General features: G+C 39.1%; 1 protein-coding gene across 1 annotated transcript; it reads right to left on the bottom strand.

Moving 5' to 3' along the window:
* Positions 1-12,974: 12,974 nt before the first annotated feature.
* sp7 (Sp7 transcription factor) lies at positions 12,975-15,758 on the bottom strand. The gene is made up of 2 exons (XM_088337237.1): positions 15,723-15,758; positions 12,975-14,294 (listed from the first exon to the last, which is right to left on the bottom strand). Exons 1-2 carry the CDS (start codon positions 15,756-15,758, stop codon positions 12,975-12,977), a joined length of 1,356 nt encoding a protein of 451 aa, XP_088193363.1.
* Between the last annotated feature and the right edge of the window lie 2,744 nt (positions 15,759-18,502).

The raw sequence follows: 18,502 nt of genomic DNA, 5'->3' as shown, positions 1-18,502 counted from the left end.
TCTAAAAATCACAAGTGTTTTTCCAACCACGAGGGAGGGAAATAGAAGGGTTTTAGAAAAAAAATAAACATTATGTATGGAGATAAAGAAATGGTGAACCAAAGAAAGATGTTTTAAGAAATGCACTGTGGTTACTCTCTTTGATACTGTAAGGTAGTGTCTCAAGGAGCCTAAACTTAAGAGCTCCATTGAAGTGAGGCATGTAAACACATGATTACTGGTACATTTAATCTTTTTAGGCCCTATTTTAGACATTGTATAACTGATTAAGTCAAGTCAAGTTTATTTGTATCGCCCTTAATCACAAGAAGTCGCAAAGTGCTGCACCGACAACATATTTTTGCAAACCACGGAATATTATTACACCATCCCCTGATCTAAAACCTACATGAGGGCAAGGAAAAACTCAAAAACCACAAGATAAGGAAAATGAAGAAACCTTGAGAAGGGACAGCACATGAGGTAATCAGAGTTTTCTCTCAAAATTTGATATTGAAAAAAAAACATCATGGTCTAAATGGATCCCAAAGCCACTAAGTATATATCATAAAATAACCTCAATGAGTATTTGTCGTCACATTTATATTACTCGATGGTAAACCTTAAGGAAATGAGCGTGGATCATGGCTCATTGGCAAAAATGCTTCTGCTGCCTCTAATTAGATTATGGATGTTCAACACAGATATATATGTCTCGTTTCACGTCACATGTTGCAATTTTCCTCACTTCATTTTTACCCCCTGGAAGTAATTTGTCATCCGGAGGCCATTAAATTGAGAGCCCTTATCTTTTAAAGGAGCGCAGAGTCACCCGCAAGCCTCCCACAGCTTTTTATAAGCAAAATCTTGCGTTTGGTGCGCTTAGCAACGAGAGACTAGCTCCCTTTTCAACTTTAAAGGCGGCTTTAGTGTAAAAAAAAAGTGGTTACATATGTATGATTAGTGTCAAGTATATGAGCAGCACTTAATCATTGATGGTGCACACCCGAATTAAACTAAATAATTTATATATATGTATAAAATGATATAAGCAAGGCAGATTTTATATTTGCTGGAGTTTTCTGACCTTGTAAAACTGATTTATAAAATGTAGGCATGGGAATTGCAGAGTAAGCTTTGAGGTCATATAGGATTTTTGTGTTTTATTACATATTTTTGTAACATACCCCATAAATCTGACATTTCTTACATCTCACAAAACAAAGACGGGTTGTGTCCTGATAGTTGTCGACTATAATGTTAAATCTACATATTTGTAAATGTACGCTTAATCTAAAACATTTCCAGTTTCAAAATGTTATATAAATACGTGGTTTGGTCACAATTTGAGGGGTGTCCAGATTATTTTGTATGGTTGTGCCGTGTCTAGGCGTGGCATTGTCCGGTGAGCTTCATGTCTGGTGAGGCAGAGTCAGATCTTGAAATAAATAAACTGTCATGATTACTAACTCAGATCACCTGGAGCAATCATGTGGCGGCTGGGTGGGTGCATTCTGATTGGCTGACACTTCTCTCTTAAGCGCGCTGCGTCCAGAGACCTGTGTCAGAGTGTACATTTGTAACTCTGTGTGTTTCTCCTGATATCCCGTTCATTTAAGCTGCTTACCCGTTTCTGCCTGCCTCCGATCCGACCTGTTTCCGTCCCACGCTTCGATCTCCTCTCCAGCCCCGCTAAACACGACCTGCCTGACTTCCGCACTAAGAAGTTATCTCCCCGGCGCTGCTGCTGACGTCTGACGGCCATCATGTCTCCAACAAGCCCTGAACGCTTCCTTAATAAAAGACTTAAACGAATGCTCTGGGGTCCACTGGTCTGTTCTGGTTTCCTGATATAAACCTACTGTACAGCTTATTCATTATTTGATTTACAAAATGTAACATGTTGTTTGAAACATAGCAATATACAATGTAGAAAAAAGTAATCCATCTAAAATGTATCACCCTATCTTTACTTATGAACGAAGTCCATGCAAACGTTCTTTTGAATAAAGGAATCGGTAACTTGCCAATGGATGTCACTGGCATTGTCTTTTGCCTCTTGGCTTGGTACAGTATGAAGTCATATTGCTTTTATACTATGTATACAATGTATATGTATAGGCGGCACGGCGGCCGAGTGGTTAGCGTGTATGCCGCACAGTTCTGAGGTCATTGAATCAAGTTTTCTGTCTCTGTGTGCCCTGCGATTGGCTGCCAACCAGTTCAGGGTGTCCCCTGCCCACTGCCAGATGATAGCTGGGATAGGCTCCAGAACCCCGCAACCTAAATGAGGATAAGTGGTGACGATAATGGATGGATGTATATGTATAAATACTATCTATAAAAGGCTGAAACAAATCCTCATAGTTTTAGGTGTGTGTTTGAATTTCTTGGTGCAGGGAGAAGGGATAAAAGTATGTATTCTTCTCCCGATTATCTTTTAGTCAAAATTAGTTTTTTTTTTTCAACTGTCACGCTGTAGTTTTTCCTTTTTCACATGTGTTCCAAGAGAATTTTGTTACCACAGAACAAAGAAAAAAATCAAAAATAAACAGACAGACAAACAGACAGACAGACAGACAGACAGACAGACAGACAGAAACAGACAGAGACAGACAAATAAAGAGGACAAATAAATAAACCAATATACGAGTGAACAAATGAAAGAGTTTAGTACATCAGTTGCAGTTCATGTTTCATAACATACTATATTTTGTGATCTTTTTTTCTTTTAAATAGGATTTCACGTTTGTATAGCCCAGGCACTTATATGGCTCACCTTTCGAGTAGACCATATATTATGTCATATACTCATATTCTCGTAAACAACAAAACAACAAAAACACGACAATTACTACTACCACTGCAGCCCATTTTAATGTAAATTAAATTGAGTGAACTTCAGGGGTCTCAAATGGTGGCAGCGGGCATTAGGTTGCCTCCTCAGAGCAGCTGATGTGCCTGTGGTCCTGTTTTGAAAATAACTCACACTAGTGCTGTGTCATTTTGCATTTCTAGTAAACAGGTATTTTAGTAGTTGACTATTTCTTGGAGGAGGTGGCTGGGGATAGGGGCTTCCCTTTTAACACTGCTGCCCCCGCGACCCGACCTCGGATAAGCGGAAGACAATGGATGGATGGATGGATGGATGGATGGATGGACTATTCCTTTTCAACCCACTTCTAATAATTAAGCTGTTAGTAACTTGCTTGTAATAAAAGAGGAACAGGTCTCCAACGTGGTGCCTGCGAGCACCAGGGTTCTGCCCAAGGACAGCTGAGGTGCACAAGGACCTGTTCTGAAAATAGCTCACCAGTGCTGGGTCATAGTGACTTTCTCGATTTTTTTTTAGTAGTTGACTTGGTATATTTAACCCTACTTATGCTAATAACCTGGTAATAACATAGTAACAAAATGGCAACATGATAACTTGGTCAAACTTGGTGCTCTTTCTGCTAATTAGCCCAAAAAGTTGCTCCCTGCTTTAAAACGGTTGGAGAACCTTTATCCTGTGCTTCGTATGTCAAGTTGGTGTTCTCAGGTAAAAAAAAACAGATTTACAACTTGTATTTAGGAAAAGATCATCACAGTACAACCGCCACGGAGACAATAAAGACATTGTCAATTTTTCACATCACTAGTGTTTGTTTCCTCTCCCGTCGACCTCTTTGATGTCTACACTTGATAAGGAAATGACAGACAAAGGATCCTCTTTCCGATTGCTAGACCTTTTCACTGCTCTAACCGCTTTTCCTCTTTCAGTCCCGTCACATATTGGCCTCGGGGTTGTGTTACCGTTCCTTTTTGCAGGGTGGATTTACCTTGTTGTAACTCACGACCTTTCAGGGGAGCCTCGGGGCTCGCCGACATTCCAGCGTTTTGCTGTAGAGTTGAGCTCACACCTGCGGACACCTGTTCTTTTGTCCCGCTTCCAAAATCTTAAGCCACCCCCGCATTCTCATCGCCATGCGAAAGCACGCACCCGAGCTTGTGATTGTGCACATCATTGAGCTACTATAAAAAAATAAGAGGAAAAATGTTTGACTGAAAAAACACACATTCTGTATTACCTCTTCAGTATGGATTAATGGTCTTGGTTGATTCATTTGGTAACATTTACAACTAAATCAGCTGATTCTCTTGCATCTGATTAGAAATGTTTGTTTTAAAACCGAGTCACAGACGGAACAGGTCTGGTGGTCATTTGGTACCGGGCCTCAAAGAAAAATCATAAAAGTTGCTGTAATTTTAGGAAAAAACGCTTTTTTGCTTGTACCTGGTGGACACATTTGTTGGACTAGAGAAGGATGGGCACCACCAGACTGTACTTGCCCAAGACTCACCATAGGAATTGTTGCCACTACAACCCTAGTGGTTAAGGTATCCAACCAAGCAACCAACGAACCAAGCAACCAAGCAACCAAGCAATCAGGCAACCAAGCAATCAGGCAACCAAGCAATCAAGCAACCAACCAACCAACCAACCAACCAACCAACCAACCAACCAACCAACCAACCAACCAACCAACCAACCAACCAACCAATCAACCAACCAACCAAGCATATATAACATGATTTTTTTGTTTACCCACAAGATAACTCAAAGTTTGGACGCGCGTTATTCACAAGGTTTATCGTAGTATATCACCACATTAAGCAGCGAGTGACTAAATAAATACCCCATTTGCTTAGCTTTGAATGTAACGGGAATCAAACCCAGGTCGCAGAACTGAGGATGCCAAATCCTAATCAATAATATAGCAATAAGGATGTAGATGACATAGAGAAAAAAATCTAAATCATGTATTCACAACAAAATCTATGAACAGAATACCAAAATAAAATTTAAAATGTACTTATTAAACGCCTATCAAAGTCTAATTCATTGTTGTTTCCCTCGTCATGCTTTTTCTGTTTTCTCCGTTCTAACATTCATCTCTGGTACCATGAGCAAAATAGTGTGATTATGAGATACAATGGAATGTTTTTTCTTATGTCATCTACATCCGTAGTAGTCTAGTGATTACACAGTGGATCCAGGCATATAATTACTGTTATTATTAATATTATTAATATTATCATTATTATTATTATTGGACTGGGCCGTGAGAATATTGTCCGTGGTATAGAACAAGTTGGCGACCATTGTTTTAAACTACCAGCGCTTTAAATCAGTGTTTTTAAAGGGATTATTCAGTGCCTCCTAATAGTATTACTGCAGTTGATACAAATATCAATATTATTAATACTATTGCCCTGGTACTGTACCCATTTCCAAATTCCCTCAAAGCGCCGCTTCTATATGTAGATAGCGCAGTCTCCTCTCTCACTCTTGCAATGTCAGGTGTCAGTGCTAACATTGTCTGGTAGTTTGGGATATTTACTTTAAGAAATCTCTCCCTACAGAGAGTAATGAGCTGCAACCAAGAATGTAAAAATGTAAATATGTTACTGTTCCTGAACAAAAACCTCTAAATCCGTTGTTGCTGTGGCAACAGAGGCGAAAGGTATTTTTCGTTACGTGATAAGTTTATGGTTTGACTCCTTTGAATTTTTCTCTGTAACAGTGGTTTTAACAAAAGTATCTTTTTTAATGCTGTAAATGTTTTTAAATTATATTGTTTACACCATTTGCACTTTCTGATTTTATATTCAAAAATATTGTGCAAGGGGAAATGTAGTTGACATATTGACATGTATTTTTGTTTTTATTTGACTCTCATGACTTTTGTTCTGAAACATTTGTAATGAAAACATTTCTATCAAATCTTTTATACTGTTTAAGTTTGAATTGTCATTATTTCATTGCCCTGCGATTGGCTGGCAACCAGTTCAGGGTGTCCCCTGCCCACTGCCCAAAGATTGCTGGGATAGGCTCCAGCACCCCCGCGACCCTACTGAGGATAAACGGTGCAGCTAATGAGATGAGATGAGATTGTTTCATTTAAAAAATGAAACATTTTTAGTGCCTAATATCTTTGTGCTGTGTTTATCGTAAATATAAACTAACTCAAGTGGGAGGGTTTCATTACTCAATGATCATTTCCCAAAAAGTTTCGGTATCTGATCGGTATCGATCAATACTACCCTATATTTACGGACATCGACACTAAAATCGCACACCTCTAATTTTTACATGAAGTGGAGCAGAAGTGTACTCGTGGCTCAGACATACGGGAAAAAAAACGAACGTCCACCTTGTGGTTGCCTTTGTGTGTCTCGGCTTGATTATTTTTCTCCTTTTGGTTTACACTTAATGTTTCCTGTCCGTTTTAAATAAAACAAGTAAAAATAAAGCACTGGCCACCGCAGCAACGCCACAGCCGAGGGGAAACGACTCTTTGAAAAATGTCAGAAAATACCCACGGTGCTGACCAGCTTGTCTAAACCCTCCACCCATTCTTCCTACCTCAATGGTCTGACACACCCGAGCTCAAGCCACCCTCAATCCCCCCCTTTGCCCCCGTTTCCTTTTTATTCTGCGGATTCGACCGTGCGCCCACTTCAGACCACCATAAACACGGCGCTCCCTGATGACAGAGTCGGCCCCGGGATGTTTTATATAAATTGACCTCAACTACAGCTCATTAGAAGCCTTAAATTGGAACCATGCATACTGCTAAGTGTAAATGTTACGAGTGAGCCCATGGATTCTGGGGGGTTCACTGTAGAAGGAAACTTACAATGATTCCTTTTGCGGCAGAATAAGAAACATTTATATAAACTTGGGGTGAATGATATTACATTTTAGATATTGCCCGTTTACTACAAAGCTTATAAACACCCAGTTCTTTTATATACCTGTCAAGACCAGAACAGGAGGAGGACTCAGATGCTTAACGTTACTCACAGGTTTATTAAGATAAAGAGGAAAAAACCAGGGCCAGCGAGGGACGAGGGAAGCAAGCCGCTCACGGGATCGGAGCCTGTTCAGAATGCTGAAGTGGATCTTCCAGAGCAGGAGATCGTAGCGTGGTCAAACGGGAAAAACAGGTCGTTAGCTGGGACGGTAGATCAGAACGTGGTCGGGGTCAGACAACGGGTCGAAGCCGGAGACAAACGGGGAAATCAGGAACAGACGAGTGGGATACGGGTGACAAAACGGGACCAACTGGTATCAGAATCAAAATGCTTGCCTTGTATAAACAAAGGTTCGCTGATGGACTGACAAAGGGCGAGTCACATTTTTCATACATTCGCCCCATAAAATTGAGACTACAGGAAAAGCTACCGTGTTTATCCATGTAAAACGGCATAACAGGTAATAGTGCAATCATTAATTAGTCAATAAGTATTATCAATTAAATTGAAATCGAATCCTGATTGCAATGGTGAAGGCGCGGATACCATTAGACCGCCAGTGGTACAGATGACATATGAAAAGGCATTAGAGTTATTATTACACTATTTTATTCACTGTGCCAGAAACATTTTGCATAGTGCATTTGGATTGATTAAACAATGACTCAATTTTTTCACTGTGTGGTCTAATGGTAGGGTCCATGCCCTCACAGCCGTGACCCGGGTTCAAATCTCGTACAATGTTATGCGATTTTGGCCAGCGATGATTATCGATTGATCAATTATTGCTCGATCATTGCTCAAATACGGAAGTATACCGCAATGTACATGCACGCCAATAAATACTGTATGCTTTTCCAAACTTATCTACCGTATTCTGCGGTATATAAGGTGCACTGGGCTACAAAGCACACCTTTGAACTTCTGGCCATTTTGTGTTTTTGGGGTGTGCAGTGTTAGTCTGAAAAATACATTATAATGTAAGTAAATGAGTATGCTCGATAAAACTATGATTTTCACTGTGACCTTATATTGGTTTGAACCAGGTTAGGTCGAGCTATTTTGTATTTTGAGTATCCCAATTTTGGAGCCTCTTGTACTTCACCTCATCTGTAAATACTAACCATTGCTTGTTGGCAGCCATTGTATGCACTCCCTTCACCCTTTGATAGATAATACTGGTAATAATACTGCATGTGCCCCCCCCCCATCAACAAAAAGACATTTCATCATCCTTCCTCAGCTCTTAAATATAAACTGTAAGAGGTATTTTGGTCCATGATTCATCCTTAAAGGTACCATAGGTTATTTTTGCAGCAAATTATACATCATAGGCTCTGCTGCCATACAGAGTTTCTCTTGGCCAGGGTTTCCCAACCATTTTTGAACCAAAGCATACCTTTTTCAATCAAAAAATCTCATAGTACACGGTCAAAAATGTATAAAAGACAATACTCGCAACCAGTTTAAATTAATTATTTGTTTATTTGTGTATTTAAAGTGTTATGTTGTCTAAATTGACAGTATAAAGTTGTTGCTCACCCGGTCTCAGAAGGAAAGAGGCTTCAGGTTATTCATTTGGTTTACTATTTAGCTAAAATTTAAGTTAATTTTTGTTTGCTTCTTCAAGGTTTACAATTTTTTCTATATTGTTTTTCAAGGAAAAAAATACTTCAAATTACCCAAAATGTTCTGCCAGTTATCTTTTTTTAAGTAATTAAAACGAGCAAATTTCTTTGAACGTGTTTTACCTCATCCGGAGGGACGAAAGCATGACCAACTTGGGTGCTGAGGTGCTCAACTTGTTTGGGTGTTTGGGCATTTGGTTTGGCCATGGTCAAATTTTTTGTGTTTTTTGCTACTTTTTCACATTTTTCTTTTCTTTGTTTTTGTTTTTGTGTTCGTCTTGCTGTCGGTCACCTCTCTCGAAGAATATGACATGGGTAGGTAGGTAGGTAGGTAGGTAGGTAGGTAGGTAGATAGATAGATAGATAGATAGATAGATAGATAGATAGATAGATAGATAGATAGATAGATAGATAGATAGATAGATAGATAGATAGATAGATAGATAGATAGATAGATAGATGGATAGAGAGAGAGAGAGAGAGAGAGGGACGGACGGACGGAAAGACGGATGGATAGATAGATAGATAGATAGATAGATAGATTGATAGAGAGAGAGAGAGAGAGAGAGAGAGAGAGAGAGAGACGGACGGACAGATACATAGATTTTTTTTTTTTTTGGTGGATAGGCATTTTTTTCTCAAAAGTCCTATGAATGACTTGGGCAAATATATTATTTGTATACAATATGGTAAATAATAATAATATAAATAATAATATTAATGATAACAATAATAACACAATTTTGATGCCACTCCCTTCATATGAGTACCAACCTCCCCAAAATATTTGGTTCATTATTTTTTATCATGTATTTATCTTACTGAGCAAGATATTGAAAATAATGAGTTTTTGGACTTTTCCAAGTGTTTGAAAAGGGATACAATATATTAATTTGCTTAAATTCGGAGTGTTTCAAAACAAATATGATGAAACTGTCTATTTATAAACAAACATCTAATGAAATACCTGCAAGTAAATTATTCGTAAATACGTAGAAGAAAAAATGGCTAGGTCTTTTGGTATCTGATGATTTGTTACAGAGAAATCAATCCTTTGGCCACTCATATATTTGGCCTTTTTTTTTAAACCAAATTCTGCTGACGACCCCTGAGATACCTAAAAAAAAAAACAGCAGGCACTGGGAGAACAAAAGGAGTTGAGTCCCAGAACCTTTTCAAAATTAAACAAGCATAAATAAGCAAATGCCACTTAAAAAAAATTAAACTTCTAAACAATTTGAAGTTTAGATAATATTTATGATAGTCTGACCTCTTTGAGTCACTTTGTGAATATATCCATGTTTAAAGATATCCTTTTCCATCTACCTAAAGCATTTTCTATGCTCTAAGGAATGTAAACCTGCCAACCACGACATCACCCTGATCTCCACATCATGTCTGTCATCCTGCATCCTGTTTTACAGTAATTGTCTCTTTTGTTTGAGCACCTGAACAATGCAACCACTTGGCCTCAGTCTTAATCTCTCTCTTTTCTGTGTTTTTGTTTTTACTTTGACTGATAATTACACCTTTTAATCTTAAGAATGGTGCAATTGTTAACAACAGAGTACTTCATTGGTGGGTGCTGACAACTTTGTCCAACTAGTGACAATGAAGTAGGTGAGGTGGAAACAAAAAAGGAAGTAAAACATTAGTATAAGGAAGAATTCAGCAAACAAAATGCTTTGGAGTATCTTTACTTATTTTTTTTTTTTAAACACCAACATTTTGACACATCAGGACTCTTACATGTACTGTACATCATAAATGCCCGTCACTATGTACATTATTATCACATTTCACATCCCGCAAAAAAAAGCAAAGGCTGTAAATGCCAACATTGCAGATTTGGGGGTTTGACTGAAGCACATGGCTTCATTAAGAATGTGACATTTCCAATACAAAACAACAGAAATACAAAGCATGATTAAAAAAAGCATCTATATATTTTTTGCAAATATATAGTATGTTGTAGGCTTGTCCCGATACAAGTTTTCCACTTTTTCCTGATATTGCATTCTTAAGTATAATTTAATACGATAATATCTGAGCCCATATCAACAAAAACATCCATGCCCAGTGTTTTTTCAAACAAATTTTGAATTTGGTCAGCTCTATTTTTAGAGCAGATTCTATCTAGCCATATCAAACTTAATTTTAGCGGATGGATGGACAATGCTATCTATCACTTGTTTATACAGACTAACTATAGTTTTAATCACATATTAATTCCATATCACGTCCAGATGTTGCTAGATAAAAAAGCACAATCATAAACTGGAATAAATCTTCGTACATGAGCACCAGTATCTAAGATTTCCAATGAAATTGTGAAAAAATTCGATCCAGTTCTGTAGGCTGAAATTCAATTACAATTTCAGATCGGGAAAACTTGTAGCCCTTGATTCAACATTGGTGTCAAAACTTCACAAGACAAAGAATACATACATTAAAATAGTCAACGTCAAGATCCTTAAATAAATCTTTAACTTCCTTGTTTTAGCTAATAAATAGTCTTAAATTAAGGCATGTCATTATTATTTAGCTGGCTTCAATTCTTCTTGCACCCCTCGCTGACGGTACATTTCCTCTGCAAGGCGCAACACTGCAACAAGGCAATGTTTATAATTTAAGAGATAAATTAGATTATTCATGTAAATAGGTATTTAAATTACACAAGCTAGAAAGCCTGAGAAAAGCTTAGTGACGTGACAGCACGTTTTTTTTGGGCAACGGGCAACGTCAAATCCCGCTGCGCCTTGATGGTTTCAAGAAGAGCGATGAGAGAAGTATCAAAGTACAGCTGCAAAGGAGATCTCGGCGGAAGGTTTGCTTCAGAACCCGCCGTCCTAACCTAAATGTCTCGCTCTGAAACAAACGCGTCTTGCGGCTTCTTGGCTGCTTTTCCCTCTGCCTCCCGGGATTCCATTTCCACAGTGGTTGCGTTCATTTGAAAGGGAACAAAACCAAATGGATGCTGGCTTCCCAAAAATTCCGTACGAGCATTCCTGATCCTTCATTGTTCTTTTGTTGACACGATATCTGTTTGCACAAATACGTTTTATGATAACGCAATTGATTCTACACCACTTCTGATGGAAAGGTGAAAGGTGGAAAGGATTTAATGTATTTTCTTCTTCTAATCCAATCAGGTTTCAGCAGACACATGTTGCCATGCAAATGTAATCTGCCCAGGTACTTTAACACTTTGTAAATAACATTTAAGCAGCTAAATTTAATAGTCTATATCAGTTGGCAAAAGCAAACGTTTTGTTACTGGCTGTTCAGAAGTCACTCAAGGCTTTTAAAGGGACAGTGTGTATTATTTGACCACAAGATGTCGCTGCATTTTGTAGCTGCTTGTGTGGCACGTTCATATATGTGCCTTTTTTAGATGCGCCGGAATAAATTCTTATCTTTTTTCATTTTCTGGGGTGTTTGGGATGGCGTTGGACTGTGTTTGAAACAATCCTTTTTAAACTGTGACAATTTTCATGCCACACTAGCAGAAAACCGCACGCCTGTGGGAAAAAATTATAAAGGGTCTTTGAACAAAGTTAGTTATTGTTAACACATACTCAATAGAGAAAATATTTTACTTTCAACTTTTTAAGAACACTTCAAACAACACACCCCACTTTTTTTTAAGCCATTTGGAAGGTTTTTGGCTACCCGTAGCAGCAAGATGACAATCATGAATAAATGCAAATTTCCTCAACCATATAGTATTTAAACAAATAACATGTTTATATGATAGTATTATTTAAGTTATTATTGTTGTTTTTAATGAAGGAAGGTTTGTTTTTTAGAGTTAGGAGGCGCTAAATAATTTACACTGTCCCTTTAAGTTACTTTCAGTGGGTAACCAGTTGCAAAATGGCCGCCTTTTGAGATTAATTTGCTATGTTTAGATTGGGGGACAAAGATAATGCGTTGAAAAGAAAATTTGTCTTTTTAACCAATCAGATTTCGCCTAAAAGGTCATTGTGTTGTCCAATTAGTAGCATTTTGTATTTGCAAACTATAGCAATTTAAGAGATTGCTTTAAAAATACTGTGCTTGATACTGCTTGTTTCAGACTGATACCGCTACCCAACTTTGAGTAAAAAGCGACACTACATACCGATACCATCAATAATAAAAATTACTTCCCCCTGAAAAAAATAACTAGGAAATTCTAGAGAAATAAATATCTTGGAATTCAACAAAATTATTGTTCCCTAATATTGTATTTATACGATAGGAATTCACAATCCTTTCCGATTACTGACCAGTACAAGGAAGCCAATTAGGGTATTTGCTACAATAGTCCCAATACCTTATTAGAGGCTCTTTTCACCACTATACCGATATCTGGCATCGCACTTGGATGCAAGTTATCAATATTCGGCATTAATTATCACCTATCTTTAGTATTGATAGGTTCCTGCTTCATTTGAGGGGTGGTAGTAAAAGTTAGAAAGAGTCCTGAAGAACTCTTTCTTGAAATTATGGTTCACCGCAGCACAGTCATTTTTTGCGTTGATATTTTTGTAAAAAAAAAAAGATCTGAAAGTAGTCACGAGTTCAGATCTCTAAAAGTCCACTGCTGTTCTCCACTCCAGCAGGCACCCTGATCTTCTCGTCTCCGTTGGCAACCGTTTCACCGACACCGCCGATCTCCGTCGCTTCCTCGGCCCGGATCTCCGTCTCTCCATCTGCGCCGGGGGTTTTCCCCTGCAGTGCAGAGTCGGCGTGGGTCTTCTGATGCTTGGAGAGGTGGTCGCTCCTCGTGAAGCGTTTGTTGCACAGCAGGCAAGTAAACTTCTTCTCCCGCGTGTGGGTGCGTACGTGGCGCTCCAGTTCGTCCGAGCGGGTGAAGCGTTTGCCGCAGAACAGCCAGTTGCACACAAAAGGCCTCTCGCCGGTATGCCAGCGCAGGTGAGCTTTGAGGTGGGACGCCTTGCCATAGACCTTCCCGCAGCCTGGGATGTGGCAGCTATGAACCGGCTTCTTCCTCAGGGAGGCGGCCGAGGCCCCCAGTCGTTCCAGCTCCTGGCAGTTGGGGCAGTCGCATGAGGACCTTGTGGGTGTGGATCCTGTGCTGTACCCCCCTGAAACCCTCGCCGGCTTCATCCCCATTGGGTTTTCCATTAACCCTGCACTTTGCACCGGCTTTGGCTTGTACATGTCCTGGGGGATCATGTGCTGGGATTGCTGCAGGAGGTGTGTAGATGAGCTCAGTCCCACTGAGGGATACGGAGCCGAGTTCAAGGTTGTGAAGTCGGGACTGTAACTGGGGAGCTGAGGGCTTAGGGAAGCCTGTGAAGCCACTGGTTGCAGAGAGGCCTGGAGACTGCCGTCCGACTGAGGCTGGGTGGCTGACAGCCAGTTCGAGTTGGGGTGGCCGTCCCACCAAGTTGATGTAGCGTTAGCCTGTGCGGTCGTAATACCGGGGTGGATGCCGGCTTTGTACCACGAACCGTAAGCGTGCGTCATGTCCAAGGAAGTGTAGACACTAGTGAGGCAGTCTGCTGTGCCATGGGTTTTGGACACCAACAGGGACGGGTCTTGTGAAACGGACGTTTGGAAGGAGTGTGAAAAAGGGTTGTATTCTGCAGCGTAACCTCCGGTGGAAGGTGGTGGACTTCCAGTCGGGGTGAGCAGTCCGCCGCCTCCGGTGGCAGCGAAAGAGCTGCTGTAGGAATCGGCCATCCCGCCAGCTTCGGCACCGCGCCCGTTCTTGGCCGCTTGGAGTTCGGAGGTCATGTTGTAAGGCTTCCTGAGTGATGCGAGGCCGTTGTTCTTACCGGGTGTCGCTGAGTCCCTCTCTGGGCTGGTGCTGCCAAATTTGTTGCAAGTCGCGGTTAACATAGCGAGGGGACTGGAGCCATAACGCGCTTCTTCCTAGGGAGGAAGCACAGCATGAAATTGTGCACTGGACTTGTGTCATTGTCAACTCTAATAAAAAACATTTGCCCTGACGCGCCTTCTGGCTCTTCCTGTGCTAACAAAACGCTTGAGGCTATGGCAAGCACATGTTTATGCTTGTGGAGGTCATGCACTGCAACTTTAGTTATTTGAAGGAAGTTGTCAATTTGAAATGTTTTTCATGTTTGACTTTAAACCTTGTGTTGATCTTTGTATTGATTTTACCAGCAGATTCAAGCAAACTATTCAATATTCTTAACAGTCACCTCCGATAAATACTTTAGAGTATGCATAATGTCATTCTCAACTTCTTAAATCAGGATTGATTGACTGATTTTTACATATGAAAATTACCTAATTATTAGATTTATGATTTATTGTGTATGTATTTAAGTTTTTTTTCTGCATAAAACTGTGATTATTAAATTTATCTTTAATGTACCAATATACAATGAGTGTGTGTGTATTTTGTATATGGTTGGTTGGTTGGATCCCTTAACGGCTAGGGTCGTTGCGGCACCATTTCCTGTGGTGTGTCTTGGGCAAGTACAACCTGGTGGCGCCGTCCCTCTTCAGGTGATGATCTGATATGTATGAAATTTTAACCAGTGCACAACATTCTTGCAGTTGTTTTTATTCACTTGTAGTTGATCATTTTGATTGATGTGCAGCTTTACATAATCCATCCATTATCTGCACCGCTTATCCTCAGTAGGGTCGCGGGGGGTGCTGGAGCCCATCCCAGCTATCTTAGGACAGTGGGCAGGGGACACCCTGAACTAGTTGCCAGCCAATTGCAGGGCGCTTTACATAATTATGAATAATATTTGATTGGGTTGTAACCCAAAAATCTGATTTTAACTGGAAAATTGTTTTCTATATATGTACATTTTTTATTTAAATCACACGAAACTAGACCACATTAAATCTTGCAGGTTTAAATCATGTCAGATACTTTTGGACTCATATTTTTTGAGTAAGATATATTGGAACCATATATTTCAGATATTCAATTGAATTGTAGTCCACTGATTCGAACTACTTTTGTTCCTGTTTCTTGGATTAATTGGCACCCAAAGAATACGTATTGAATCAGCGTCAATAGAGAGATTTAATGCTACTGTAGTCGATTCTTGTATTGCTTTCACAAACTCAATTCTTGTATGTTGCATATGGTGTATAGGTAAATATTGAAGATTTTTTTTGATATTATTATTTCACGTTTTTAAGTCACTCATTATTGAAAATTTGTGCAGTATCATACGCTTATTCCCCGTTGCAAAAATAAAAATGACATTCAACAGCATCAGAGAGTAGTAAAAATGATCACCTAACTACTTGGCTTCCTTTAAATAATCAACAACTTTGATGTAAAAAAAGGGAGAAAAAGTGCTGCATACTTACAATGATATTCCCTACTTCCAGAATAGATGCGGCCATCCCTGAGAAACAAAATCCGAGAGGAAACCGTAGTGGGAGCAGAAGAGGTGCTGCTCAGAGTCCCGGGTCAGTTTGGAAGAAGTTTGGAGCAACGCGTGGAAGTGTTTTGAGTCTCTATGAGCCCGCCCCCCCTCTTCCATATAATTATAGGCTTGAGGCTCTCCTGGAAGAGGCAGATCTTGGGTAGAGGGAGATGAATAGTAACTGGATGCGGATTGGTAGATGCAAGCAAGCAGTACCGCCTTCCCAAACACAGACGCATGAATGGGTTCCTCAATGGGTTCCTCATCAATCAGTGAGCCAACGTTGAAAAATTGTCATAATCTAATCAGCGTTTTGCACGTAACAGAAAACGTTACAGTCGCTATTTTTTCATTTAAAAGGTAATTGAGTTACCCCCCAGATTGCTTACATTTTAAAAGTAGTGTTGTACAATGAAAGTAACTATACAGTTACAAACTACCGTATATACTCGTAATCTCGAATCTAAGCCACCCCCCTGTAACAGCTTAAAAATGGCCACATAATAAAAGAAATAAAAGAAAATGTGTATACCAATCTGTAGACGCAGTGAACCCTTTATATTTCTTGGCTGGTGCAATTTTTAGAGCTTGCAAACGAACACTTTATCGAGACACTCAGTTTTGTCTCCAGGCTTGAAACCACTGAAAGATCTCCTTCTCCATTTCTGGGCACTGTGCAAGACTTTACTCTATTCTTCAGGCATGGTCCATTGTAAAAAAAAGAACGAATGAAAATACCAAAATTCCAATATTCAACCCACTTTCAACGTAAATTCTGTGGTCACGTTTGCCTCATTGATTTACTGTTTTGTTGTTCCCGTTTTATGTCCATTTTCCTCATGTTGAGGTTTTTGAGTTTTTCCTTGACCTCATGTAGACCTTAGATCAGGGGATGGTGTAATAATAGTCTGTGGTTTGCAAAAATCTGGAGTCTATGCAGCCCTTTGAGACTCTTTGTGATTACGGGCTATACAAATAAACATTACTTGACTTGACTGTTGGTTGAGATGTGAGTATACACATAAGGGAGAATATGTCCATGAGAAGATATTCAGTGCCCTCGTACTCATGCTAGTGCCACCATAACTGTATTCAGTTGTATTTTTTAGGTAAATATAAACACTCGCCAGGCATTGATTTTAACAGATTCAGGCATGTGACCATGCAAGTGAAGCAAGAGAACTCAACAATCAGAGGTTACATTCATGAACTGCGTCTACAAAATTGTGGAGTAAATTAGTAACGCAGCAAGTTGTGACGGCAGTAGAGTTACAGAATTCTATTGATAACGTGTTACAGTACTTGTTACAGAGAATGTAATTACGTTCCAGCAACGCCTTCCTTTGTAAAGCGTTAGTCCCAACATTGAATCTAATCCCGTTTTCCAATGAAATTGTATGTGTAGATTTCATGTTTGGAAAAAGTTCAGACAGACGAGGAAAACACATCCAAAGTGAAAAATTCATACTTTCGTATTAGATTTGTATACAATTTTAATATCCCGGTGTCAAGCGATAGCTCTTTTTCAACATGACAGTTCACTTTGACTGAGTGGCTCACACGTGCGTCGGACAGTTTTTCCAAAAAGGGTAGATCATATTACATAAAAGCCATTTATATTGTGAAGGAAAATGACTGATGGTAAGAGGGAATACATGGCAAATTAACAGTAGTAAAATTAACTTCGCAATTCGTGGAAATGTCTCTGGCTTTGTTCATAAAGAACCATTTGATTGTCGCTTGTGGTCACTTTGTGTAATTTGTTGCTAGAATTTGTTTAATTAATTCGACAATACTGATGCATAATGTACTGTAATTAAGTATTAATCATATTAAAATTTTAAAAGGTTATAAATATAAATAACCCATTTTGCTCTATTAAGAACCAAAAACCTACCAAAAACAAGTGCTGAAAAGCATTGGGAAGAATACAGACTAAGGAGACTCAAAGCGACCAAAACGCATGAGTTTCTGGTTACCCATAGCAGCAAGATGTGGGACAATTATGTCAACTCCCTTAGCTGAGAATAATGTTATGTAAATCAAATGCTAATATATTGAGCTGGGAGTATTTTAAAAATGCAGGTTTATACCATAGTTAATGTATTTTTGCTCATTATTTAAATCAATTTTGTTTGTTTCTTCACCTCTAGGAGGCACTAAATAATACACACGCTCCCTTCAAAGTGTATCTACTCCATGTGTCTTGACATTGAGTTAGTTCTTTACATTTTGTGAATTTGAACCAAACATAGTTGTTGTTTTTTCTCACTTTTTGCTGCTAGTAAAATAAAAAACATTTGGGATATTTGATATCACAAATTTTCAGACGGACACTAATACCAATAATTAACTCCTGAGTTGTCATTAATACCAACTCCACTTGAACATGAGATGTCCAATAACAGAGGTGTCAAAGTCAAACACCAACTAAATAAATCTGCATACAAACTGAGGGCTCAACTAAAATATGATGCATATAGTCTAGTGCAGTGATTTTCAACCACTGTGCCGCGACACACTAGTGTGCTGTGAGAGATCGTCAGGTATGATGTGAGAAATTATCTAATGTCACTTTATTAAATTTTGAATTTTATAAAACGTTTCTGAATCATTGTCTGCAAATATTAAGTCATTGTCAAGTGTCCGTGCTGTAAAAACTGGGGGTATTATAAATTATATTGTAATTACACATACTGTTCAGTGTCATTTTATAACAGT

Source organism: Urocampus carinirostris, chromosome 6 (genome assembly GCF_059441175.1).
Source record: "Urocampus carinirostris isolate Australia breed hairy pipefish chromosome 6, RoL_Ucar_1.0, whole genome shotgun sequence".
NCBI classification, from domain to species: Eukaryota; Metazoa; Chordata; class Actinopteri; order Syngnathiformes; family Syngnathidae; genus Urocampus; species Urocampus carinirostris.
This window is presented reverse-complemented; position numbering and strand designations above follow the sequence as displayed.